Source organism: Salvelinus fontinalis, chromosome 19, assembly GCF_029448725.1.
Source record: "Salvelinus fontinalis isolate EN_2023a chromosome 19, ASM2944872v1, whole genome shotgun sequence".
Taxonomy (NCBI): Eukaryota; Metazoa; Chordata; class Actinopteri; order Salmoniformes; family Salmonidae; genus Salvelinus; species Salvelinus fontinalis.
The window spans coordinates 19,224,668-19,252,354 of record NC_074683.1 but is presented as its reverse complement, the minus strand read 5'-3'; the positions used below and the strand labels follow the sequence as shown (position 1 = coordinate 19,252,354).

The following is a 27,687-nucleotide window of genomic DNA, read 5'->3' as shown; positions in this document are numbered from 1 at the left end:
TCCATCTTTCGCTGAATTTATTCAAATAAATGTACATTTTCTTTCATGAATAAGGCATTATAAATGTTTTATGTTTTTAAATGCTGAAATACTTATTTGGCCTAATAAAACCTACATTTACTATAAATAACTAGTTTATTATAGTATATTAGCCTCTGTTCACTCCTCAGATGAAATGAATTGCCCAATTCCTTGGAGGCCTTACACTGCTGTAGAACGTTACTATTAAACTCAGATTTTTTACATAATCTGTTGGGATTTATCACCACCTTAATGGTAGCAATTAAAAAACACTGCAAACTATATGACTGGTTTGGCATGGGGATATAGTGGATATGTGTGGTTATACAACGGGTGTGTCTAATCCTGGATGTTGATTGGTTAAAACCGCATTCCAGCTGGTGTTTACTCCACAAGTTACCACTGGCTAAGTCTATGATGTTGAAATGCCTTATCTTTCCAACCACAAATCATAGAAACACACTGTTTTTACCACTGGTTTGGTGATGATGAATATGTGGAGGAATTGCCCTTGAAATTAAGTTCCTTGCCCAAACCAGTGGTAAAAACAGTGTGTTTCTATGATCTGTGGTTGGAAAGATAAGGCATTTAAGTTCCTTGCCCTCTGTTCCATCTGACTGCGCAATCCACTGTCTCATCAGCTCAGCCAGGCAATTCATATACTAGATCTACCCTGTGAAAAACATGTAGACATTTCTTTTAGACTAGCATTTGGGTTTCAACAGCGGAGATATGTAATAACATTGTTGTCTGCCTATCTGACATTTGCAACATTGTTTCAGTATTGAAATTCGATCTCCAGCTGTCCTATGGTAATGGACGTGTCAGGAGTCGGGATGAGACAGACAAGCTGGCAGCTTTTCTCAGCCAATCGAAATCATGAATCAGCATCATTTTTATGGATATATACAATGAAATGCCAATAGAAAAACACAAAATGCACCTAGTTTGCTGTCATTCCAGCTTCAGTTTGAAGTGATTGTGTTAGCTGTGTAGTTGGCTATCTCTTCTGAACAGTGGCCTGGCGAGAGAGCAAATGTTCTAGGCCAGGTGAAATCGCACATCAATAGCCCATTGTTATGGATGTATCCCAGAAAATCACTAGAAAACAGCTTAAACAAACACAAATGCAGCTACTTTGATGTTATTATGGCTGCACTGTTTGACATGACTGTGTCAGCCAAAGTTGGCTACCTAGCAAGCAAGGGATAATAACGTTGCCAGCCATCATGGCAATGGAACATTTAGAACGAACACATCTCAACATACATTTTTCAGAGGAGACTGTAAATCAGGCCTTCATGGTCGAGTTTCTGCAAAGAAACCACTACTAAAGGACACCAGTAAGAAGAAGAGACTTGCTTGGGCCAAGAAACTAGAGCAATAGACATTAGATCGGTGGGAATCTGTCCTTGCGTCTGATTAGTCCAAATTTGAGATTTTTGGTTCCAACCGCCATGTTTTTGTGAGACGCAGAGTAGGTGAACAGATGTGTGGTTCCCACTGAAGCATGGAGGAGGAGGTGTGATGGTGTGGGGGTGCTTTGCTGGTTACACTGTCTGTGATTTATTTAGAATTCAAGGCACACTTAACCAGCATGGCTACCACAGCACTCTGCAGCAATACACCATCCCATCTGGTTTGGGCTTAGTGGGACTATCATTTGTTTTTCAACAGGACAATGACCCAAAACACACCTCCAGGCTGTGTAAGGGCTATTTGACCAAGAAGGTGAGTGATGGTGTGCTGCATCAGATGACCTGGCCTCCACAATCACCCAACCTCAACCCAATTAACATGGTTTGAGATGAGTTGGACCAGAGAGTGAAGGAAAAACAGCCAACAAGTGCAGGAACTACTTCAAGACTGTTGGAAAAGCATTCCTCATGAAGCTGTTTGAGAGAATGCCAAGAGTGTGCAAAGCTGTCATCAAGGCAAAGGGTGGCTACTTTGAAGAATCCAAAATATAACATCACTTTTTTGGTTACTACATGATTCCATATGTGTTATTTCATAGTTTTGATGTCTTCACTATTATTCTACAATGGAGAAAAACCCCTGAATGAGTAGGTGTGTCCAAACTTTTGACTGGTACTGTATGTCAATCATTATTTTAATATGTAACAATACCCGTGCAAATATTTCCTCTAAACACCGGCTTCCCGGGCATTATTACTTAAATACATGAGGCTGCACTGGATTAAGAGAAGGCAATTTAGCAAGACTTCTAAACTAAGTGTTGGATTGCTTGACTAATTATGCTTTTGACAATTACAAAAAAGCTACTACCCACTTCCCTACTGAACATTAGACTCAAGATGAATACATTTAATTTGTCATTCACAAATGGGTTTGAATAGCATTGCAACACAATATAAATACCATAAATATTATTGCATTCAAAGCATTTCACATTTATACATTTCGGGTGGGGCTATCCAACCCTCACCAAATGATGAGGAAAAGGGAAATATAGGATGGGTAGGCCTAATGTTGCAGTATTCTAGAGTGTGACAGGTTCCCCTGATAATATGTATTTTATGTACCTTGTTTACGTTGGCTGTTTTACATTTAGTCAGTGCAAGGAACTGGTTCAGGTAAAATATAGGCAAAGTCGACAAAAATGAAAGAGCCCCCAAGTCCTCCACCCAATTTCAGTTACTTGGTAACCCGTCGCTGGGTGAATATTGTGTGAATAACGCAACATGTTGGGGTGTTGGAATTACTCAAACACAGGTTCATTTAACCATCAGTTGGGTATTTTTTACTTTCATGCCTGGTTGACCTAGCAGCTATGTCTTTTTGAATGTAATCCTTAGGTTATTTTCAGGAGATGTGTCTTATTAGGGGTGTGATTTCAGATAGATCTAATTGGCCACCCATGAGCGTAAATGTGACCGACCGGCTCAAATTGGCCTTATGTAGCAGAATTTGAAATTGTATTTTTTACATTGGATAAATGTAGACACTCAGAGCTAGGGTTGGACATTTTGGGGAATATTCAGAGGTGGAACTTTCCGTGGGATTTAACGAGAATATATGGGAATTAACGGGAATATATGGGAATTAACGGGAATATATGGGAATTAACATAAATATATGCAAACTAATATTAATACCATTTAAATGTAGATGTTTTTTGCATTGGATATATTTACCATATCATATGGAGACAGAAACATAAACCTTATACGTTATAAGTAGACAGAATTGCAAATGATTAAATCCTTTCAAAATAAATTTTAAAAAACAATTTAGTTTCGAATTTAACTTTAATTAAATGAGTTGACTCTTCAAATGGGATGATTTCACTGAACAACAAAAGAAAGGGAATATTGAATGATCCCTAATGATCCATCGGATCTCCCAAAAACATTTTCTACATACATCTGTAAAATGATAGTCTAGAAACTAAAGCTTTGGTTGTCTTCCTCTCAGGCTTCCATGTCTTCTCCCTGGACCTCCTCAATGTCCACTTCTTGAACATCAGACTGAGGCCTAATCTTCACTGTCACTTTCCAACCTTCTTGAGGATGGCTCGTTGTCAGGCTTAAAAAGCCTCAAATTTGCCCGGATGGCCACCAATTTTTCAACCCTGGTATTGGTCAGCCTGTTGCGTGCTTTGGTGTGTGTGTTCCCAAACATGGACCAGTTGCGCTCTGAGGCGGCTGATGTTGGTGGGATTTGGAGGAGGATGGAGGCAACAGGGGAAAGAGCCTCAGATCCACAAAGTCGCTTCCACCTGGTGGCTGATGAGATATGTTGGCACGACTGCCATATTGCATCTCCATCCCAATGCCCTTGCTTGGAAATGGACTTTGCCAGAATGCCAATAACCTTGCCCTCATCTAGGCAAAGGTGACGTGACATGATTGTGATGACACCATAGGCCTTGTTGATCTCTGCACCAGAGAGGATGCTCTTGCCAGAATACTTGGGGTCCAACATGTACGGGCTTCAGGCAGAAGTCTTAAAGCTTTTTGATGTATTTCAGAACTGCAGTTTCCTCTGCTTGGAGCAACAGTGAAGTGGGCAGGGCAGTACAGATTTCTTCTCATACATCTGCAAGCAGAGTCTGAACATCAGACAGGATGGCATTGTCTCCCTCGATCCGTGCAATGGCTACTGCTATAGGTTTCAGGCTGCTTACCAGACTCCCAAAATACATAATCCAAGAGGAGCCTCTTGACGGGGCTGTCCATATCGGCAAACTGTGATATGGCCATTTCTTGGAGAGACTCCTTCCCCTCCAGGAAACTGTCAAACATGATGACAACATCACCCAAACGGATGTTGATGGGCAGCTTCAATGTGGTGCTCTTATTCTTCTCACTTTGCTTGGTGAGGTAGATTGCTGCTATAACTTGATGACCCTTCACATACCTAACCATTTTCTTGGCTCTCTTGTAGAGTGTATCCATTGTTTTCAGTGCCATGATGTCCTTGAGGAGTAGATTCAATGCATGAGCAGCACAGCCAATGGGTGTAATGTGAGGGTAGGACTCCTCCACTTTGGACCAAGCCACCTTCATGTTCGCAGCATTGTCTATCACCATTGTATATCACCAGCAAATCTGTGGTTCAAGGTCATGGATGACTGCCTTCAGCTCATCTGCAATGTAGAGACCGGTGTGTCTGTTGTCCCTTGTGTCTGTGCTCTTGTAGAATACTGGTTGAGGGGTGGAGATGATGTAATTAATTATTCCTTGCCCACGAACATTCAACCACCCATCAGCGATGACTGCAAAACAGTCTGCTTTCTCTATGTTTTGCTTGACCTTCACTTGAACTCTGTTGAACTCTGTTGAACTCTGGATCCAGCAAATGAGTAGATAAAGCATGTCTGGTTGGAGGGGTGTATGCTGGGCAAAGAACATTCAGAAATCTCTTCCAATACACATTGCCTGTGAGCATCAGAGGTGAACCAGTTGCATTCACAGCTCGAGCAAGACATTCACCAGTATTTCTCTGATTACATTCCTCCCTTGAGTCAAAAAAATACTGATTCCAGGAGGACCATGAGCTGTTGCTATCGATAAGGTGTCTGATTCATCATTTTCACCTCGAATAGAAGTAGAGGGACTTTTGTCAGTGGTTGCTTGTTGTGAGGGAACTTAATGCACTTGGCCAGATGATTCTGCAGATTTGTTGCATTCTTCACATATGATTTGGCACATTATTTGCAAATGTACACAGCTTTTTCTTCTACATTAGCTGTATTGAAATGTCTCCACACATCAGATAGTGCCCTTGGCATTTTTCTGTAAATACAAGAAAAATGTTATTTTAAATAAACAAATACAATTCCATGTACAGATAAATAGTTAAGCGGTTAATTAATTAACTCATTTGTAAGATAAATGTTTTAAAAGGAAACATGTATGGAAACAGGTGAATTAACACTCCTCAGTTAGCAGGCTCAAGCAAGCTAAAACCCACATGTTAACAATTTGTGCTGGTTAGTTTTTGCTACCAAGTTAGAAATGATTTAAACTCACTTTGCTGTTTTTATTTTTTTATTTTATTTTACCTTTATTTAACACAAATCAAAGTTTTTGTCACGTGCGCCAAATACAACAGGTGTAGACCTTACAGTAAAATGCTTACTTAAGGCTCTAACCAATAGAGCAAAAAAGGTATTAGGTGAACAATAGGTAAGTAAAGAAATAAAAACAAGTGAAAAACAGTAGCGAGGCTATAAAAGTAGCAAGGCTACATACAGACACCGGTTAGTCAGGCTGATTGAGGTAGTATGTACATGTTAAAGTGACTGCATATATGATGAACAGAGAGTAGCAGTAGCGTAAAGAGGGGTTGGCGGGTGGCGGGACACAATGCAGATAGCCCGGTTAGCCAATGTGCGGGAGCACTGGTTGGTCGGGCCAATTGAGGTAGTATGTACACATATAGATGAATGTATAGTTAAAGTGACTGTGCATATATGATAAACAAAGAGTAGCAGCAGCGTAAAAGACGGGTTGGGGGCACACAATGAAAATAGTCCGGGTAGCCATTTGATTACCTGTTCAGGAGTCTTATGGCTTGGGGGTAAAAACTGTTGAGAAGCCTTTTTGTCTTAGACTTGGCACTCCTTTACCGCTTGCCATGCGGTAGTAAAAAGAAGAGTCTATGACTGGAGTGGCTGGGTCTTTGTCAATTTTTAGGGCCTTCCTCTGACACCACCTGGTGTAGAGGTCCTGGATGGCAGGCAGCTTAGCCCCAGTGATGTACTGGGCCGTACGCACTACCCTCTGTAGTGCCTTGTGGTCGGAGGCCGAGCAATTGCCGTACCAGGCAGTGATGCAACCAGTCAAGATGCTCTCGATGTTGCAACTTGGCAAGTCAGTTCAGAACAAATTCTTATTTTCAATGACACCCTAGGAACAGTGGGTTCACTGCCTTATTCAGGGGCAGAACAACATTTTTTTTACCTTCTCAGCTCAGGGATTCGATCTTGCAACCTTTCGGTTACTAGTCCAACACTCTAACCCCTAAGCTATATGACGCCCCATAGGCTACTATTTATTAGTTAACAAAAAATGATGTATGTCATATAAAATATATTCACCCCACCCAGTATTGTAATCAAAACTTACCAGAAAGCATGTAGTCCTTGGCTCAGACAGTGTAGTAGTGTGGGCTCAATAGCATCTCATTAGTGTGCAAGATCTTGAGAATCAGCTGTACATGTGATGGAAAAGTGCACTGCACATGTGATGGAAGAATGCACTGTGCATGCAGAGGGTTGCAATTCCATTGAATTGGGGATAGTTTAACCAAAATATGCCACAAGACCTAGAATTGCCTTATGTGTATCCCACATAAAATGGTTCACTGTTGTAAGCTAACTTTTTTGATGAATTTGAGCTAAATTCCAAAAATTCCCAGGCTTTACTACCCATGGAAAATTTCTGGAAAAATTCAGTCAGACAGTTTCTGACCCTTTGCAACCCTACTCAGAGCTACAGAATGTTATATCTTACACTGCAGTTGAGGAACAAGGGGAAAGTAATTTTGCTTTGAAAGTTGATAAACTTGTAAACTCACTTTTGAGAAAATTGTCTTTGAATGTTTTGGTACTACTACTGGAGAGCCCTTCTTTGTCTACCCACACCCATTCAGCATTTCTTAAACTTCATCCCCACCCATCTCTTTAAGGGTTGATCCGGGCGTTCTGTACACACAGCAGTCAAGCACCCAAGCTAACTTGCTAGTTACTTCCAGATACAAATGAGAGAACAGCACACTGAACATTACTTGCCCTAGCAGAGCTGGTTAGGCTGTTATGTTATCTAGAGCGTTGGTGACTTCAACTGTGCTGTCAGATTGTCCGTTTGAAATGCTCTGAATTTACTCTCTCAGAGAGTTCAGAGCGCGCAATGGATGCACAATTCTGCGCTCCGGCACACTCAGACAAGAGTATTTTGTTAAAACACGTAGCTAGGTAGGTAAACAATGAACTATAATCCCAACTCATGATGTTAACTACCCTACATGAATCTGCAAGTAGCTAACCAACCAGGTTCAATATTAGCTAGCTTAGTCAAGCTAATTTCTTTGAGATACAAAGAATAAGGTCATACACGTAATGTTAGCTAGCGAGCCAGCCAGCTAACTTTAGCTAGCTAACAGTACACCTTAACTTGAAATTACACTACTTTGTCAATTTGAAATGTGTAATATCTGAAAATGTAGCTAGCTAGACTATATTACACATATACATCATGGATGGATGCGTCTCCTGTGCCAAAAAAAAACATTTTGATAAAAGTAAAAAAAGTTTACGTTCAAACGGCTCTCCTGTGAAGAAGTTACCTGCGACATACGCCTAGTTTCCTGAAACGGGTCACAAATGTCATTCCCATTCATCATGTTAACTTTACATATAGAAAATGTAATTTGTCCTTAACGTTAAGCTTTTTACACATTCTTCTAGAAGTTTAAGATAATGTATTACATGGTGGTATCTATCCCAACAATGGGATTTACATAGGCTTTAAGGGACCTCATAGACTTCTGTAAGCCTCATTGAACAACAAAAATGTTCAACCTTAACGTGACAACTATACAACAGAACAGATGAACAGGAATGACATTTACTCACAGGTGGGTAAAAATAATAATCTGTAGTCTTCTGATCTGACACGCTGGGTCATATCTCAATAACCCAGCACCAATAACCCAGTATCAACAATGGAACCTTTCTATTTTTAAAGAAAACAACTCAACTAAGTGACCCAACGCCTGCAAATCAGCAGTTGGGTCAACCAAACAACCCAGAATATTTTAGTGTACTGCATTCCCTACCTCCCTCGTGTTGTTTTGTCAGTTACACTGTCTGCAAGCTTTTGTATTACTTTTGTTGCAATAGAAAAACAGACATATTTTCATGACAAGAAGTGGATTGCAGCAAAGCAAAGCTTGCAATTATTTTCTTTCTAAATTGCTATAGCTTTACTACTCCATCCAGCTGTATCAAACATTGACTTTGGAACATCAACTGTAGTGTTTTATGTAGTAGTTATTAGGGGATTTGGCTTTTCTTGGTTGAGTTGCTGTTCCATGTCGTTTTTATCTATATTTGATGACACTGTCGTTTTGTGTTATAATGGTTTTGAGTAAACATTTGTCTTGTGTCTTTCTGTTGCGCTATGGTGGCAATCTAACTGGTTTTCTCTCCCACTTCTTGCAGTCCAATATAAAGCAGTGAATGGTCCCCGGGCGCCCAAGGTGACCATGATGCCTACCACCGCTGTGGGAAAGAAGCTGGATCTCTCCACACTGACAGAGGAGGAGGCCCAGCACGTGTTTCAGGTCGTCCAAAGAGACTTTGACTTGAGGAAGAAAGAGGAGGACAGACTGGGGTAGGCAAACCCCTTTTCATTTGATATATTATTGAGCCTTTTGTTTTTCCTTTTATTTGAACATAGTTTGTTGGTTCACAAAAAAAAACACATCTCTACTTTGTTGAAATGAAAGCAAACATTACCAAGAGCTGGACTCCAACTAAAGGCAGGGGCTCTCTTATATGTTTCAATTTAAAAAGTTTGTTGTTTTTTTGTTGCCAAATTATTGGTTTGATTTCAGTATGTTATATTGAAGTAGTATGCAAATATTATGAATATTGGATCATATTTGCTATTTATCACTATTCTGTCTACCAGTGACTGATCTCGCCTAAGAATTAACAATGTCATATCTTAGTAACAATCTAATTGAGTTACTGGATATGTTGAAATGTCAGAGGTTTACTGCTCTGTAATTTGGAACAGCAACTTTAAAGATCACTTACCATGCAGGATCAATCAGTTATTCATTTCATGTCATTATTTTTGATACATTTGACCATATATCGGAGTCTATAGACATGACATAAAATTGGAATAGGGATTATCACTCCACTTTGTTGAGGGAATCATTCTTTCTACCCAGAGAATAGCAGAGTTGGGTCCAGCTGACAAAGGCTTCTTTTGAATATATCCACCATTGAATTTACGCTGTGTGACCACGTAGATTAATAGTGTAGATTAGTGCAGATCGGGATATTTTGTTGGTTCAGACGGCTCTCTCTCCAGGAGACGTGTTAATCCGTCTCATTTTAATTGCAGTTTTCTGTAGACTGGGATTAGGAGTGACCTCAAGGTTCACATCAGAGTCAAATGCATTATACAGTACATACGGTACATACTTGTTGTTCCCTTAACTCCCTCTGATGTCAACCAAGCGTTTTAGACTAACGTGAAATGAACTAAAACCTTGACGCCTGTGATGGTCTTTGATTTCAGGCAAGACCAAAATTGAATTTTTCAAATCCAGTTTGATTTCCATGTTGATACAATGATAATCCTACAATGTTAACAAGACGTTAAAGCAATGTCCTTTCAACCTGTTTGTACCCAGTGGGTAGGCATGATAGTAAACACTGATACAGGGCCTTTATATATCTAAGCTCTACTGGGATGCCTGGTAGTGAGCCACAGATCACATGACCTGTTCTGTAGCCCAGCTGTGTAATGTCAGATAATTGACACATTCCTGATGTCCCAGTGTGTTTTTCTCTGGTAGAGATGGAGTCTACTAGTCAGCTGATTGGGCAGTTCATGATATTGTTCCATAAAGGCAAGGTTGCATGATCCAATTGTGGTTTGACACTCACATTTGTTCCACTTGAAGGTTCACCTCACTTGTATGGTTTGGCGTTAATTAAACAAAATATGTCAAACATCTTAGAACATTTTACAAAAATACCCTCCTATATCATAAAAAGCCAATCAATTGGTAAAAAAAAAATATTGTTTTACTTGTGGTAAGATGCATTGATTCTCATAGGAGTCAGGTCAGAGCTAGCAATGTTATGAAGAGCATTGACTCTCCCTTCTCACGCTGTGTGGGTTTCTAGGTAATGAGTCTCAGGACTATCTGTGCCATGCAGGAGTCAGCAGACGATGTGGACTATGTCCAGACTCCGGGAGGCACTGCTCGGCCTAGCCCGGGCATCACATGACTCTCTGGAGCGCCTCTGATGGTAGGGAGAGATAAGCATGGTGGGATGGGGATAATGGGACCTTCCCTGGCTGTGTCGTGGATTAGTTCTGCTGGGTCAAGTCTAAATCTTGCTCATCCAATATGCAGAATTGGACAAAGTTCCATGTAACCGCTGGTCCAGGGTCAGATTTGTTTTGATCCTCGTAATGGTGAAGGATAGGATCTATTGTTGAATAATCGGTTAGTCAGTCGTTTTGAATCTAATGAACTACTAATTGCATGAATGTGTTACTCAAAGGGATGCACTGTGCTTATGATGTGTTCAAACGCCATGCAAGACGGATTCATGCAACGGGTTTATGCAACGGTATTGACCTACCTTCGATTTTGCTTAATGCCTTACCTTAGTTTCTTTACCTCTCCCAATATGCAGTATGCAGATCCTAAACCAACCACTTGGATTTACACTTTTTGACATCACATCTAGGCCTCTGATGGAGTATATACCATGTTGGATTCCTACGTGACTCCAGTTGATCAGCAAACAATCAATCCTGGATCATCCGTGGATCACTATCACTTAGTAGCCTAATATAATTGTGGACAACATGCTATGTCTGATCACACCAGAGAGGTATCCTACAAAGCAAGCTATATCTACTCAGGGTTTTCTAACGCTAACCAGCTTCAGTTAGCTTCACATTCCAGCTCCGGCTTCATCCATACTACGACAGTGGATATTGCTCGTCCACCTGCCTCTGACTCTAGCAGGCTTGTAACTGCGCGTGCATGTTGCACATTGCTAGTCGAACGCCAAACTCTTCATTGAGACAATGTTGAAACATTAATCCAAGGGCGAATCAGTGCCACATATTCATTTGTGCCAAAATCAAAATAAAAGTTATATTGCAAATTCAGCAGGCTATGGTGTGAAATAGGCTTTTGGAAGTGCTGTCCTTATGTTATTGCTTCTCAACTTGTGTACTTATCAATCCACAAGCACATCGATACAATTATTTTATTAAGTCGTACAAAAAGTGTTACTGTGCGTGAAGTTTAAAATACATTGTCATTACTAAAATGTGTAATGGGATATATTTTAATACTAAAACATTTAACACCCTTTTTAAATTTATTAATAAAAATATTCAATCAGTCGTCTTCCTCAAATGAAGGGGATGATGACGTCATCTTTGCAAGAGGGAGGGGATCTGATTTCATTGATCCTTAACTTATGGCTCAGTCATTTCATTCAGGATAAGTGGAGTTCAGTGGCGGCCAGTGCCATTTAAAATGAGCATGGCCTTATTTCTATTACAGCATTTTGGATTCATATTCCATTCACCCAGTTTAATGTAACAGCAATAGGTTTAGGCTACTACCATGATACTCAAATTGTCCCTATACCCATCATTAGGTTGCTACAATCTAGCCTATGAATGAAAGCATACAACGCAGGTGAACATAGGTCGAGAGACAAATTTGATGTGCTTTCTAAATGTTCCATTGCCATACTGGCTGGAAACGTTCTTGTCCCTTGCTTGCTAGCTAGCCAACTACGGCTAACTTACAGTCACATCAAACAGTGCAGACAGAATAACAACAGTAGCTGCATTTGCATTTGTTTTAGCTGTTTTCTAGTGACATTTACTTGGATATATCCAGACAATGAGCTAATGAGGCCAGGCGATTTCGATTTCACATTAGAAAATGTGCTCTCTCGTCAGGAGAGTGTTGTGTCATTGGAGCTAGCCAACAACACAGTTTACACAAACAATAATGTAATTATTAGTCCAACAGTTGCAAACAAGAGTTTCTATTGGACAAATTCAGGTATTTTTATCCCCGTTTTGTTCCGTTTGCTTCCGTTTAAGAAACGTTTTTCAACAGAATCAGAATGAATACACCCCTGATCACGCGTAAACAGAGTTCCCTTTCATAACAGCCACATTGTATTCCCTCTTTTCCCTTCGCTTGTGGACTTCAATGCACAACATATCAGCTGTGTGACCAGGCGAGAGAACCTTTCCAAGCCAAACCTCTACAAACAGCCTACAATGTCATAGTCAGCATAGCTAATAGAACTAACACGTCGGTAAACCTGCTACAATCATGCAGTAATGTTAGTGTACAGTCAGTAAGCAATTACACCGGCGAGCCCCAGTGGCAATAAATTAGTAATACCAAAAGCTTAACGTTACGTTGACTTGGAAGAGTTCCAGTGTTGTGTTGGAAAGTCATAGGCAGCTAGCTAACATAGCATCCCTCTGTTTGAGCAAGGTGTTTCAGTAGATTAAACTAGCTAGCCGCATTTGCTAGCTAAGTACAGTTGAAGTCGGAAGTTTACATACACTTAGGTTGGAGTCATTAAAACTCTTTTTTCAACCACTCCACAAATTTCTTGTTTACAAACTATAGTTTTGGCAAGTCGGTTAGGACATCTACTTTGTGCATGACACAAGTTATTTTTCCAACAATTGTTTACAGACAGATTATTTCACTTATAATTCACTGTATCACAATTCCAGTGGGTCAGAAGTTTACAATACACTAAGTTGACTGTGCCTTTAAACAGCTCGGAAAATTCCAGAAAACGATGTCATGGCTTTAGAAGCTTCTGATAGGTTAATTGACAACATTTGAGTCAATTGGAGGTGTACATGTGGATGTATTTCAAGGTCTACCTTCAAACTCAATGCCTCTTTGCTTGACATCATGGGAAAATCTAAATAAATCAGCCAAGACCTAAGAAAAAAATGTAGATCCCCAAAAGTCTGGTCCATACTTGGGATCACTTTCCAAACGCCTGAAGGTACCACGTTCATCTGTACAAACAATAGTACGCAATTATAAACACCATGGGACCACGGAGCTGTCGTACTGCTCAGGAAGGAGACGCGTTCTGTCTCCTAGAGATGAACGTACTTTGGTGCGAAGTGCAAATCAATCCCAGAACAACAGCAAAGGACCTTGTGAAGATGCTGGAGGAAACAGGAACAAAAGTATCTATATCTATTCTACCCTGCCTTTCTAAGGTCTTCGAAAGCCAAGTTAACAAACAGATTACCGACCATTCCGAATCCCACCGTACCTTCTCCGCTATGCAATCTGGTTTCAGAGCTGGTCATGGGTGCACCTCAGCCACGCTCAAGGTCCTAAACGATATCATAACCGCCATCGATAAGAGACATTACTGTGCAGCTGTATTCATCGACCTGACTAAGGCTTTCAACTCTGTCAATCACAACATTCTTATTGGCAGACTCAACAGCCTTGGTTTCTCAAATGATTGCCTCGCCTGGTTCACCAACTACTTATTTGATAGAGTTCAGTGTGTCAAATCGGAGGGCCTGTTGTCAGACCTCTGGCAGTCTCTATGGGGGTGCCACAGGGTTCAATTCTCGGGCCGACTCTCTTCTCTGTATACATCAATGATGTCGCTCTTGCTGCTGGTGTTTCTTTGATCCACCTCTACGCAGACGACACCATTCTGTATAATTCTGGCCCTTCTTAGGACACTGTGTTCACTAACCTCCAGACGAGCTTCAATGCCATACAACTCTCCTTCCGTGGCCTCCAACTGGTCTTAAATGCAATTAAAACTAAACGCATGCTCTTCAACCGATCACTGCCCGCACCTGCCCGCCTGTCCAGCATCACTACTCTGGACTGTTCTGACTTAGAATATGTGGACAACTACAAATACCTAGGTGTCTGGTTAGACTAAACTCTCTTTCCAGACTCACATTAAACATCTCCAATCCAAAATTAAATCTAGAATCGGCTTCCTATTCCGCAAAAAAGCATCCTTCACTCATGCTGCCAAACATACCCTCGTAAAACAAGACCATCCTACCGATCCTCGACTTTGTCGATGTCATTTACAAAATAGCCTCCAACGCTCTACTCAATAAATTGGATGCAGTCTATGACAGTGCCATCCGTTTTGTCACCAAAGCCCCATATACTACCCACCACTGTGACCTGTATGCTCTCGTTGGCTGGCCCTCGCTTCATACTCGTCGCCAAACTCACTGGCTCCATATACAAGTCTTTGCTAGGTAAAGCCCTGCCTTATCTCAGCTCACTGGTCACCATTGCAGCACCCACCCCCAAAGCCAATTCTTCCTTTGGCCGCCTCTCCTTCCAGTTCTCTGCTGCCAATGACTGGAACGAACTGCAAAAATCACTGAAGCTGGAGACTCTTCACTCCCTCACTAGATTTAAGCACCAGCTGTCACTACACCTGTACATAGCTCATCTGTAAATAACCCATCCAATCTACCTCATCCCCATACTGTATTTATTTATTTATCTTGCTCCTTTGCACCCCGGTATCTCTACTTGCACGTTCATCTTCTGCACATTCTACCATTCCATTGTTTAATTGCTATATTGTAATTACTTCGCCACCACGGCCTATTTATTTATTTATTGCGAAATAGGAAGCCGATTCTAGATTTAACTTAGGATTGGAGATGCTTAATGTGAGTCTGGAAGGTGAGTTTACAGTCTAGCCAGACACCTAGGTATTTATAGTTATCCACATATTCTAAGTCGGAACAGTCCAGAGTAGCGATGCTAGTCGGGCGGGTGCTGGCAGTGATCGGTTGAAGAGCATGCATTTCGTTTTATTAGCATTTAAGAGCAGTTGGAGACCACAGAAGGAGTGTTGTATGGCGTTGAAGCTCGTTTGGAGGTTTGTTAACACAGTGTCCAAAGAAGGGCCAGATGTATACAGAATGGTGTCGTCTGCGTAGAGGTGGATCAAAGAATCACCCGCAGCAAGAGCGACATCATTTATATATACAGAGAAAAGAGTATGCCCGAGAATTGAACCCTGTGGCACCCCCATAGAGACTGCCAGAGGTCCGGACAACAGGCCCTCCGATTTGACACAGTGAACTCTATCTGAGAAGTAGTTAGTGAAGCAGGCGAGGCAGTCATTTGAGAGACAAAAGCTGTTGAGTCTGCCAATAAGAATGTGGTGATTGACAGAGTCGAAGCCTTGGCCAGGTCGATGAAGACGGCTGCACAATACTGTCTTTTATCGATGACGGTCATGATACGTTTAGTGAATAGGGTGCCATTTGGGACGCAGTCCTTGTTTTTATTCCTCCTATGTGATATGTCCTTGTTACATAACCCATTGTAAATGGATTAGCTGCTGGTTCCCATGTGTTCATAATGAATAAAAAGTGATATTTAACATGTTAAATGCCATGTCTGGTTGTTAAACTTGCATGTCACATATATATTTTACATGAAGCATTTAAATGATTGTAATTCTTCGGTAGTAACATGTCGGATGATTAATCGTAGATATGAAATATTGATGTTCTACAGGTGTTTGGGAATGCCTGGGGTGTGCTTGTGTGCACACATATGTACTGTACATGTGCCTTTGTGCATCTGGTCTTGTGTGTATGATTGGGGTTGAGAGAGAGAGACAGAAAAGGAAGGGACATAGCAGAGAAAGAAGCACCAGTTTGGCACACGCCCTGCCCTTTGGTCAGAAATCTAACCTGATCTAATCAACCAATCACTCCTGGCATACTCAGAGCTCTTTTGCAGAAAGTCCCCTGATGCCATGACCTCTGCTGCTCCGCATGTCTCTAACTTAATATAGAGAAAATACTAAAATATAGATGCACAGTAGCAATAAAACAGGACTAACGGTCCATTTTGTGTCCAGATTAAAACTCCCATGTATCCATATTCAGTGTGGTTGTTTGTTGTGGTTAGGAAGCTTTAGCTATAATCACAGCTCTACACAGTAGGCCTAAGCACGCTTGGTTGCAGTTGCTGATGGTCTATGTTGTCCAGGCCATGAGTCTCTCTACGGCTCTGGAATGTACGTGGAATTTTCTTTCCCGTTGTAGAGAGGAACACAGCCATGTCACAGTCACAAGGCCAATTTTAGCCACACTATTTCAAACTCTGAATGAAAAACAAGATTCTCTCTCTTGCCTCTCCTGGTCTCTCTTTCCCAAAACACAAACAACTCACTGTCTCCTCTTTCTTTCCAAATTCTGCCACACACTTTGCCAATGTCTTGATCCAGCTATTTATTTTCCGTGTTCTCTGTTAAAGTTAGAGCTGTTTTTGTCATGATGCTTGTTGTTGATTAAGTCCATTAACCCTCTAAGGTCGATGTCCGTGCCCCGCGGAAATCTAATTAGCATAATAAGAACATTCCCGTAAAAGTCCATCAGTTTAAGCTCGAGATATGTTTTTTTTTTTTATGCATTGGATGCGTCTCAATCCACCGCATCCAGCTTTGTAACACTTTTGCATCTGCAGTGAAAGGTGAAAGAGCTAGAGCGATGTGTCAGACCATGAGACTTCCCGAAGAAATCAGTCTTCTCACAAAATAGTCTGTAACGTCCGAACGGTTTGGCCTACAAAATGAATATGACCCCTCTGTGTAATGGTGACTCTCACGAACACCTACATGTCAGTTGTTTTGTTATAGGAAGCCCACGGGCTTCACAAGACTCGTCTGAAAGTCCCCCAGTACCTGTCAAAAACAATTATGGAAGTATACAGTATATGGAGGCTGTTTAGTGACCAAAATACAGGGTTAAATACATGTAAAAAACTAACAAATGTTTCCTGATCTTTCTTATATCTTTCAGATATAAACTCAGCAAAAAAAGAAACGTCCTCTCACTGTCAACTGCATTTATTTTCAGCAAACTTAACATATTTACATATACGTAAATATATGTATGAACAAAGCAAGAATGAACAACTGAGACATAAACTGAACAAGTTCCACAGACATGTGACTAACATAAATAGAATAACGTGTCCCTGAACAAAGGGGGGTCAAAATCAAAAGTAACAGTCAGTATCTGGTGTGGCCACCAGCTGCATTAAGTACTGCAGTGCATCTCCTCCTCGAGGACTGCACCAGATTTGCCAGTTCTTGCTGTGAGATGTTACCCCACTCTTCCACCATGGCACCTGCAAGTTCCCGGACGTTTCTGGGGGGAATGGCCCTAGCCCTCACCCTCTGATCCAACATGTTCCAGACGTGCTCAATGGGTTTGAGATCCAGGCTCTTTGCTGGCCATGGCAGAACACTGACGTTCCTGTCTTGCAGGAAATCACGCAAAGAACGAGCAGTAAGGCTGGTGGCATTGTCATGCTGGAGGGTCATGTCAGGATGAGCCTGCAGGAAGGGTACCACATGAGGGAGGAGGATGTCTTCCCTGTAACGAACAGCGTTGAGATTGCAGGCAATGACAACAAGCTCAGTCCGATGATGCTGTGACACACAGCCCCAGACCATGACGGACTCTCAACCTCCAAATCAATCCCGCTCCAGAGTACAGGCCTCGGTGTAACGCTAATTTCTTTGACGATAAACGCGAATCCGGCCATTACCCTTGGTGAGACAAAACCGCGACTCGTCAGTGAAGAGCACTTTTTGCCAGTCCTGTATGGACCAGCGACAGTGGGTTTGTGCCCATAGGCGACATTGTTGCCGGTGATGTCTGGTGAGGACCTGCCTTACAACAGGCCTACAAGCCCTCAGTCCAGCCTCTCTCAGCCCATTGCGGACAGTCTGAGCACTGATGGAGGGATTGTGCGTTCCTGGTGTAACTTGGGCAGTTGTTTCCATCCTGTACCTGTCCCGCAGATGTGATGTTAGGATGTACCGATCCTGTGCAGGTGTTGTTACACGTCGTCTGCAACTGCGAGGACGATCAGCTGTCCGTCCTGTCTTTCTGTAGCGCTGTCTTAAGCGTTTCACAGTACGGACATTGCAATTTTTAGCAATTTTATGGCCACATCTGCAGTCCTCATGCCTCCTTGCAGCATGTCTAAGGCAAGTTCACGTAGATGAGCAGGGACCCTGGGCATCTTTCTTTTGGTGTTTTTCAGAGTCAGTAGAAATGCCTCTTTAGTGTCCTACATTTTCATAACTGTGACCTTAATTGCCTACTGTCTGTAAACTGTTAGTGTCTTAACGACCGTTCCACGGGTGCATGTTCATTAATTGTTTATGGTTCATTGAACAAGCATGGAAACAGTGTTAAACCTATTACAATGAAGATATGTGAAGTTATTTGGATTTTTATGAATTATCTTTGAAAGACAGGGTCCTGAAAAAGGGACTTTACAACATTAACAATGTCTACACTGTATTTCTGATCAATGTTATGTTAATGTACAAACAAATGTGTTTTTCTTTCAAAAACAAGGACATTTCCCATTGACCCCAATCTTTTGAACGGCAGTGTAAATACACAGGGGATAATGGGGGGAAATGGGAGACACCTGGTGTGGGTGTGTAGACAAGCACAGGTCTACAGATCAGGTTGTGACTTCAACGCATTAATAATATCATTTATATAATACATTTCTTGGTAGTCCAACAAATATTGCTATCAGGTTGTAAATCACAGCTGGCCTGGTACATTGTTTGCTCCCGCCACCCATTTGGAATGCACTGTTTCAGTTTCAATGACTCAATATTTTGGACAAAAACAGATGAATGTAACCAAGGCTGGGAATGTTAAAACAATCAAACTGCAAGAGCAATGATCACTAGTCAGTCATAACGGTGTTAATAGGCTAGTTTATCTGTTCAGGTGGGCCTTCGTGCTTTTGCAAACAAAGCAATGGAGGGGTGCTCAACAAAAATCACAAGTATGGCTTACCAAGAAAAGGCTAGCTTATCTACGGTTGAAGTTGGAAGTTTACATACACTTAGGTTGGAGTCATTAAAACTTGTTTTTCAACCACTCCACAAATGTCTTGTTAAAACCTCTACCACTTCTCTCTCCTGGATCCGGGATCCTCCTCATCAAAAAAGCTGACTAGCATAGCATAGCCTAGCCTAACGGGACAGGGATATCATATAATATAATTTTCATGAAATCACAAGTCCAATACAGCAAATTAAAGATAAACAGCTTGTGAATCCAGTCATCATTTCCGATTTTTTTTATGTTTTACAGCGAAAACATTATGTATTTCTATTAGCTAACCACAATAGCCAAAGACTCAGCCGCATATTTTCACCATGTTTCTACCGCATAGGTAGCTATCACAAAACCGACCAAATAGAGATAAAATTAGTCACTAACCAAGAAACAACTTCATCAGATGACAGTCTTATAACATGTATTTATGTTTTGTTCGAAAATGTGCATATTTGAGGTATAAATCATAGTTTTACTTTGCAGCTACCATCAAAAATATCACCAAAGCAGCCAGAATAATTACAGAGAGCAACGTGAAATACCTAAATACTCATCATAAAACATTTATGAAAAATACATGGTGTACAGCAAATGAAAGATAAACATCTTGTGAATCCAGCCAATATTTCCGATTTTTTTAAGTATTTTACAGCGAAAACACAATATAGAATTATATTAGCTTACCACAATAGCCAAACACACAAACGCATTTATTCACCGCAAAAGGTAGCTTTTGCAAAAACCAGCAAAAGATATAAAATTAAATCACTAACCTTGAACAAATTCATCAGATGACAGTCTTATAACTGCATCTCATGTTATACAATACAATACAATTATGTTATGTTTGAAAATGTGCATATGTAGAGCTACAAATCCTGATTATACATTGTGAATACGTAGCATCGATTCACCAGAATCTCCAGAGATATTTTGGACACTCACCTAATCTGACCAAAGAACTCAACATAAACTTTACATAAAAAGACTTGTTGTATGGCAAATGAAAGATACACTGGTTCTTAATGCAACCGCTGTGTTAGATTTTAAAAAATAACTTTACCATAACATACAGCTTGCGTTATTGCAAGACAGCGCTCACAAAAACGGCGGAGAATAGGACTCAACATTTTACACAGAAATACGAAATAACATCATAAATGTTTTCTTACTTTTGTTGAGCTTCCATCAGAATGTTGTACAAGGAGTCCTTGGTCCAGAATAAATCGTTGTTTGGTTTTAGAATGTCCATTTCTTCTGTCGAATTAGCAACCTTGGCTAGCCATGTGGCGCGAACATGCCCATCAACTCTTGGCGCAAAGAACGGAAAATTCCAAAAGTCCCAATAAACGTTGAATAAACTGATAAAACTCGGTTGAAAAAACCTACTTTATGATGTTATTATCACATGTATCAAATAAAATCAGAGCCGGAGATATTCGCCGTGTATACGTAACGCTTTTCAGAAGCCAATGTCGAGCTCCGCGTCGTGCATTGGTAGACAAAGACAATTCCTGACCTGCCACTCCAAAAGCTCTTGTTCGGCCTCAGATCAAGCTAGACACCCCATTCTACCTTCCACTGCCTGTTGACATCTAGTGGAAGGCGTATGAAGTGGAAGTGAAGCTTTTACCAACGACAAAATAAAGTAATCAACATAACGTTTACACATTCCTCTCACAATTCGTACCCTTTGTATGCTTGACGGATTTTAACACAATTATATAAATGTTATCAATCTATCAACTAATACTGAATGCATGATCTTCTTAACCTTAGATGTTTTAAGATCCTCACATACTATGAACTTACTAATACTTTTTAATGTATAACAGGCTATTAGTATTTCCTTTAACCTGTCACACATGCGTATCGATAAATATAAGGCAATTGAATAGGCAGGCCCTGAAACAGAGCCTCGTTTTCAGATTTTTCACTTCCTACATGGAAGTTTGCTGCAAAATGAGTTCTGTTTTACTCACAGACATAATTCAAACAGTTTTAGAAACTTCTGAGTGTTTTCTATCCAATAGTAATAATAATATGCATATTGTATGATCTAGAAAAGAGTACGAGGCCGTTTCATTTGGGCAGGATTTTTTCCAAAGTGAAACAGCGCCCCCTATTGACAATAAGTTAACAAACCATAGTTTTGGAAAATCGGTTAGAACATCTACTTTGTGCATGACACAAGTAATTTTTCCAACAATTATTTACAGACATTATTTCACTGTATCACAATTCCAGTGGGTCAGAAGTTTACAATACACTAAGTTGACTGTGCCTTTAAACAGCTTGGAAAATTCCATGAAATTATGTCATGGCTTTAGAAGCTTCTGATAGGCTAATTGACGTCATTTGAGTCAATTGGAGGTTTACCTGTGGATGTATTTCAAGGCCTACCTTCAACCTCAGTGCCTCTTTGTTTGACATGATTGGAAAATCTACATAAATCAGCCGGGGGAAAAAAAAACTGTAGACCTCCACAAGTCTAGTTCATCCTTGGGAGCAATTTCCAAACACCTGAAGGTACCACATTCATCTGTACAAATGATAGTACGCAAGTATAAACACCATGGGACCACGGAGCTGTCGTACCGCTCAGGAAGGAGACACGTTCTGTCTCCTAAAGATGAACGTACTTTGGTGTGAAAAGTGCAAATCAATCCCAGAACAACAGCAAAGGACCTTGTGAAGATGCTGGAGGAAACAAGTACAAAAGTATCTATATCCATGGTAAAACAAGTCCTACATCGACATAACCTGAAAGGCCGCTCAGCAAGGAAGAAGCCACTGCTCCAAAACCACCATAAAAAAAAAACAGACCAGGGTTTGCAACTCCACATGGGGACAAAGATTGTACTTTTTGGAGAAATGTCCTCTGGTCTGATGAAACAAAAATAGAACTGTTTGGCCATAATCACATTGGAGGAAAAAGGGGGAACCTTTCAAGCCGAAGAACACCATCCCAACCGTGAAGCACGGGGGTGGCAGCATCATGTTGTGGAGGTGCTTTGCTGCAGGAGGGTCTGGTGCTCGTCACAAAATAGATGGCGTAATGAGGAAGTAAAATTATGTGATATATTGAAGCAACATCTCAAGACATCAGTCAGGAAGTTAAAGCTTGGTCGCAAATGCGTCTTCCAAATGGACAATGACCCCAAGCATACTTCCAAAGTTGTGGCAAAATGGCTTAAGGACAACAAAGTCAAGGTATTGGAGTGGCCATCACAAAGCCCTGACCTCAATCCCATAGAAAGTTTTTGGGCAGAACTGAAAAAGCACGTGCGAGCTAGGAGGCCTACAAACCTGACTCGGTTACACCAGCTCTGTCAGGAGGAATGGGTCAGAATTCAACTAACTTATTGTGGGAAGCTTGTGGAAGGCTACCCAAAATGTTTGACCCAAGTTAAACAATTTAAAGTCAATGCTACCAAATACTAATTGAGTGTATGTAAACTTCTGACCCACTGGGAATGTGATGAAAGAAATACAAGCTGAAATAAATCATTCTCTTTAAAAAAAAAATGACATTCACATTTTTTAAATAAGTGGTGATCCTAACTGACCTAAGACAGGGAATGTTTACTAGGATTAAATGTCAAGAATTGTCAAAAACTGTGTTTAAATGTGTCATGTAAACTTCCAACTTCAACTGTATTTATGCAAGCTAAAAACAAGGAGCCTAGTGTTAACAATCTGCTGGGAGGCTGTTTTAATTGGAAGAGTGGATGATTTGCCAACTTCTCCCCCCATATTACTTTTCTGTGGCTACAGCTAGAGATCCAGGTGTCGTTTGGTTAACTAGCAAGAAATGTGAATCACTTTGCTAGCAAGCTATGCTGACAGTTTACATAACTCTTCGTTGTCAATCAAGTGTATTTGGCATCGATCAAATGGGTTCCCATTCAGTCGTCAAAATGTGGTTTTGGACAAGCATGCATTGGCAGACAAGCTGCAGACGGGCAGGCAGGTTATTATTCCCCATCGTTCATAATTGCAATTTTGACGGCCGTCTACAAGCTGAAAAAGATTGAGTGGGTTTATCTATTGTTCTCTTGTAAGATTTTAGCTCATCTCGCTCTATCTAACATTAGTTATTGATCTAGTTGTTGTTGATGTTCATAGGCAATTGAGGGAGAGAGCTTACCTTTTCATGGTTGTTTGATCAATAGAACTGTAAAGTTCCCAAATGTGAGAGTACTCCTGTGGTATTTACATATTTGCAGAAATCCATTCAGATGTATTTTGTGACTTTTGGCAAACGCTTTTCAATGATCTAAAGTCACACTGTCACGGCTGTTGAAAGATGAGGACCAAGGTGCAGCATGGTGAGCCTACATTTTCTCTTTATTTTAGAAATGACGCCGACACAACAATAAACAATACAAAACAAATCGTGATGCTCAAAGGCTTTGTGCCCTAAACAAAGTCAACTTCCCACAAATAACGGTGGGAAAAAAAGCTACCTATGTATGTTCCCAATCAGAGACAACGATAGACAGCAGTCCCTGATTGAGAACCATACCCGGCCAAAACATAGAAATAGAAAATCATAGAAACACAAAACATAGAATGCCCACACCAACTCTCGCCCTGACCAAACCACAATAGAGACATAAAAAGGATCTCTAAGGTCAGGGCGTGACGCACACTGTTGCTACTGCCTGTAAACACACAGTCCAGTTCAAAGTGAATAATGATAGGCCCGTGTAGGTAGCTGAACTTGTCGCAAGAAAATTTTACCAATTAAAATCCCTGGAGGGGTCTGAAAACCCACTAAATATTGTTGACAACACAAGGGCTTATTTGCATATAGGCCTGCTGTAGCTCTGATTTGCAATGGCGCACCGGTCTGTGTAGACTCCGGTCCTAGACAAGACAGATGTTTAATTTACTGCAGTGTCTATTAACTGTCCAAACGCACGGCTGCGTTTCCACTCTTTATTTCTATAGGAATTTCACAAATGGCTTACTCTACGTCATTCTCAAACATTCAATGAATTTAATAACATTTTAAAATTACCATATCTATTTGCTTGCTTGTCAGATGTCTTTTTAAAGGCTTCATATTCTTCCTGGGGCTGTATATTGAGCTGATTTTCATAAGATTTCATGTTGCTAAAACCCTGTCAGTTCCACTTTAAAACTCAAGTCATAATCCCAATTATTGTAGCATTGTTTTCTGCTTTTCTTCTATCATTTCATTTCACAGCGTAGCTTATGGGTTAGATAATATTTTGAAGAGTCAATAAACATCCGTTGACAGCTAATCCTCGTTAGAGGTTCATTTGCATTTGAGAGGGGTTACATTTTCTTAGGTCCATCTGTCAGCTGTATTTTTTATTTGACCCTTATTTTACCAGGTTAGTTGACTGAGAACACGTTCTCATTTACAGCAACTACCTAGGGAATAGTTACAGGAGAGAGGAGGGGGGATGAATGAGCCAATTGTAAGCTGGGGATGATCTGTATACCAAAACAAGTGGCGGGATGGCCATTTGGTTGTTTTTCGAATCCCAGAATGAAGCTTTAATTGAATAATATTATAATAACTGATTGCATTTATATAGAGGAAAGGTGAGGTGTGATACTATGTGACAATTAGGAATGAAGGGGTAATTCGGTGGCCATGATGGAAATGGGGCTAAATTGGGAATTTAGCCAGGACGCCGGGGTTAACGCCTTACGATAAACACTCTTACTCTTGTGTATATGCATTCACATTGATCCCCGCATTATGTAACTGCAATGTTGAAACCGGTCCATTTAGCAGAACTGTTTGGCCAAAGATTTATCAAATCAAGCTGAGGTTTTTGGGTTTGAAAGGGAAAATGGCTCTTAATGCTTAGTAGTCTGCTCTGAACCGTGGGTTGCTTTTCAGTCTCTGGAAACTATTATGTGATGGTTTTATGATTCTCTCTTTCTCACTCCCCTTAACTAAATGTGAGCTATGAAGGATTTGTGTGGGGAAGGGGGGGGGGGGGGGGGGGGTGGCTGGTGTTGATGGGCATCCAGGAGATATCCTTGTATGGGAACATTCTGCTAAATTGGATCTTCCCAGAATGTGGATGTCTGGCTCCCATACCAGGATTCCCAAGGAGTGCCAGCTAAGCAGAACTTTCTAGTTTAAGGTCATAATCAATTTAGTTTAATGTAATCCTAGGGACATGCTAATCCTGTGTATTTTATAAAACCTCTCAAATATCTGGGTCTACTTGTAAAGTTATTTAATTTTTAGAACCCTTACACACAGACTCAAACGTGGCTCAATCTGTCTACACTAAAGATCACATTGAAAAGAAAAACATAAATATCTACTGTATCTATAGCATGCTAAAATTGAAGTAAAAAAAAGACAATGTGCAAAACATTGTTTTTTATTAGTTTGCACGAAATAAAATTCCAAGGCAGTCTTCTTTGACAGTTAAATTGCTTTTATTGACATAGCATATTAATGATAAAGATGATTTTTAACTTTTTCTTTTAAACAACAAAAAAACAACATGTTAACACTTGCACATGTCACATGTCACATCTAGCCTTCATTGTAAGGTAGTTATTTTTCCAGGTGCGTATCTTCCGGATCTCTAACCAGAGGGGTCATGAATGGAACCTTGAGAGACGATGCTGCCACACGCCTCAATGCAACTAGCTAAGACTTTGCCCATGGTTCGGATATCCTCGCTATTCAAATCAGGAAGGCACAGGATATATACCAAGCCCCTGGGATTTGGGCTTTCAGAGGACAGATTTAACAGATATACATTTTATATCCCATTGCCAATGCCTCACAGCTGTACTGCTGTATCTCTGAGGCCCCATCTTGCTGACCGGGCATAGCTATTAAGCAGTAGCCTTCCTATTCTGACTCCTGAGAACTGTGCACAGTTCGAAAAGCATGACCCCATATCATGGCATGAGTCTGTTAACCAGGGGTGTATTCAGCGAAAGGTTCAGAACCTTGCAGACCTGGGATAGCTCTAGTTTTTTTTTAATTGTGAGAACAAATATTTACTTTGGAGGTGACTACTACTATTTGACTACCGATCTCAGAAAGTAACTACTTTTTAAAAAAACGATTTGAATACAAATCTGAGAAAGGAACTACTTAAAAAAAACATTTCAAACAGATCTCAGGAAGTAAAAACTTTTCAGAAACTGTTGGATTGGCTGTGTTCAACTCATGCCAGGGCAAACTGTCCAAACGGATCCTCAAAGGAAGGTGGATCCTTTTAAATATGCTATTGGACCAAAAACAGATTTGGCTAATTCATCTATATGGTCCAAATAATGATGATCCACAATTCTTAGAAAATATCTATATAGTAATCTATTGAGCTCACAAGCAACAAATTACTCAATTATTATGGTGGAAGATTATAATACGGTTTTAAGTACCACAATGGACAGTAAAGGAAATCACACTAAAAACTATCACCATCATGCAATTAAGGAAATTACAAATATCATGAACACATTAGAACTAGTGCCTTCGGAAAGTATTCAGACCCCTTGACTTTTTCCACATGTTGTTAGGTTGCAGCCTTATTCTAAAATTGATTTAAAAAAATGTTTTTACAGCTATTTTCAAGTCTCTCCAGAGATGTTCAAGTCCAGGCTCTGGCTGGACTTGCTGATGATTTTTTATTTTATTTAACCCATTTTAGGATAAGCCAGTAACTTAACAAAATGTCGAAAAAGTGAAGGGGTCTGAAACCTTTCCGAAGGCACTGTATGGAGGCTTAAAAATCCTGACCTAGTGAGATATACAATACCCGTCAAAAGTTTGGACACACCTACGCATTCAATGTTTTTTCTTTATTTTCACAATTTTCTACATTGAAGAATAATAGTGAAGACATCAAAACTATGAACTAACACATATGTAATCATGTAGTAACCAAAAAAGTTTTAAACAAAATATATTTTATATTTGAGATTCTTCAAAGTAACCACCCTTTGCCTTGATGACAGCTTTGCACACTCTTGGCATTCTCTCAACCAGCTTCACCTGGAACGCTTTTCCAACAGTCTTGAATGAGTTCCCACATATACTGAGCACTCGTTGGCTGCTTATCCTTCACTCTGCGGTCCAACTCATCCCAAACCATGTCAATTGGAAAAGCGATTGTAAAAAAGTCAATTGAAGTCAGGTGATTGTGGAGGTCAGGTCATCTGATGCAGAACACCATCATTCTCATTCTTGGTCAAATAGCCCTAACACAGCCTGAAGGTGTTTTGGGTCATTGTCCTGTTGAAAAACAAATGATAGTCCCACTAAATGCAAACCAGATGGGATGGCGTATCACTGCAGTATCCTGTGGTAGCCATGCTGGTTAAGTGTGCCTTGAATTCTAAATAAATCAGACAGTGTCACCAGCAAAGAACCCCCACACCATCACACCACCTCCTCCATGCTTCACGGTGGGAACCACACATGCAGAGATAATCTGTTCATCTA

General features: G+C 40.5%; 1 protein-coding gene across 3 annotated transcripts in view; it reads left to right on the top strand.

Annotated features, from left to right (window-relative positions):
- LOC129816464 (melanophilin-like) overlaps positions 1–27,687 on the top strand; it is a 133,677-nt gene that overhangs the window by 10,138 nt on the left and 95,852 nt on the right. For all 3 annotated transcript variants that reach the window (XM_055870989.1, XM_055870988.1, XM_055870987.1), the window contains exon 2: positions 8,714–8,885. In XM_055870989.1, coding sequence (XP_055726964.1) covers positions 8,758–8,885 — 128 coding nt within the window. In that variant the 5' untranslated portion in view covers positions 8,714–8,757. The remainder of the gene's footprint in view (positions 1–8,713; positions 8,886–27,687) is intronic.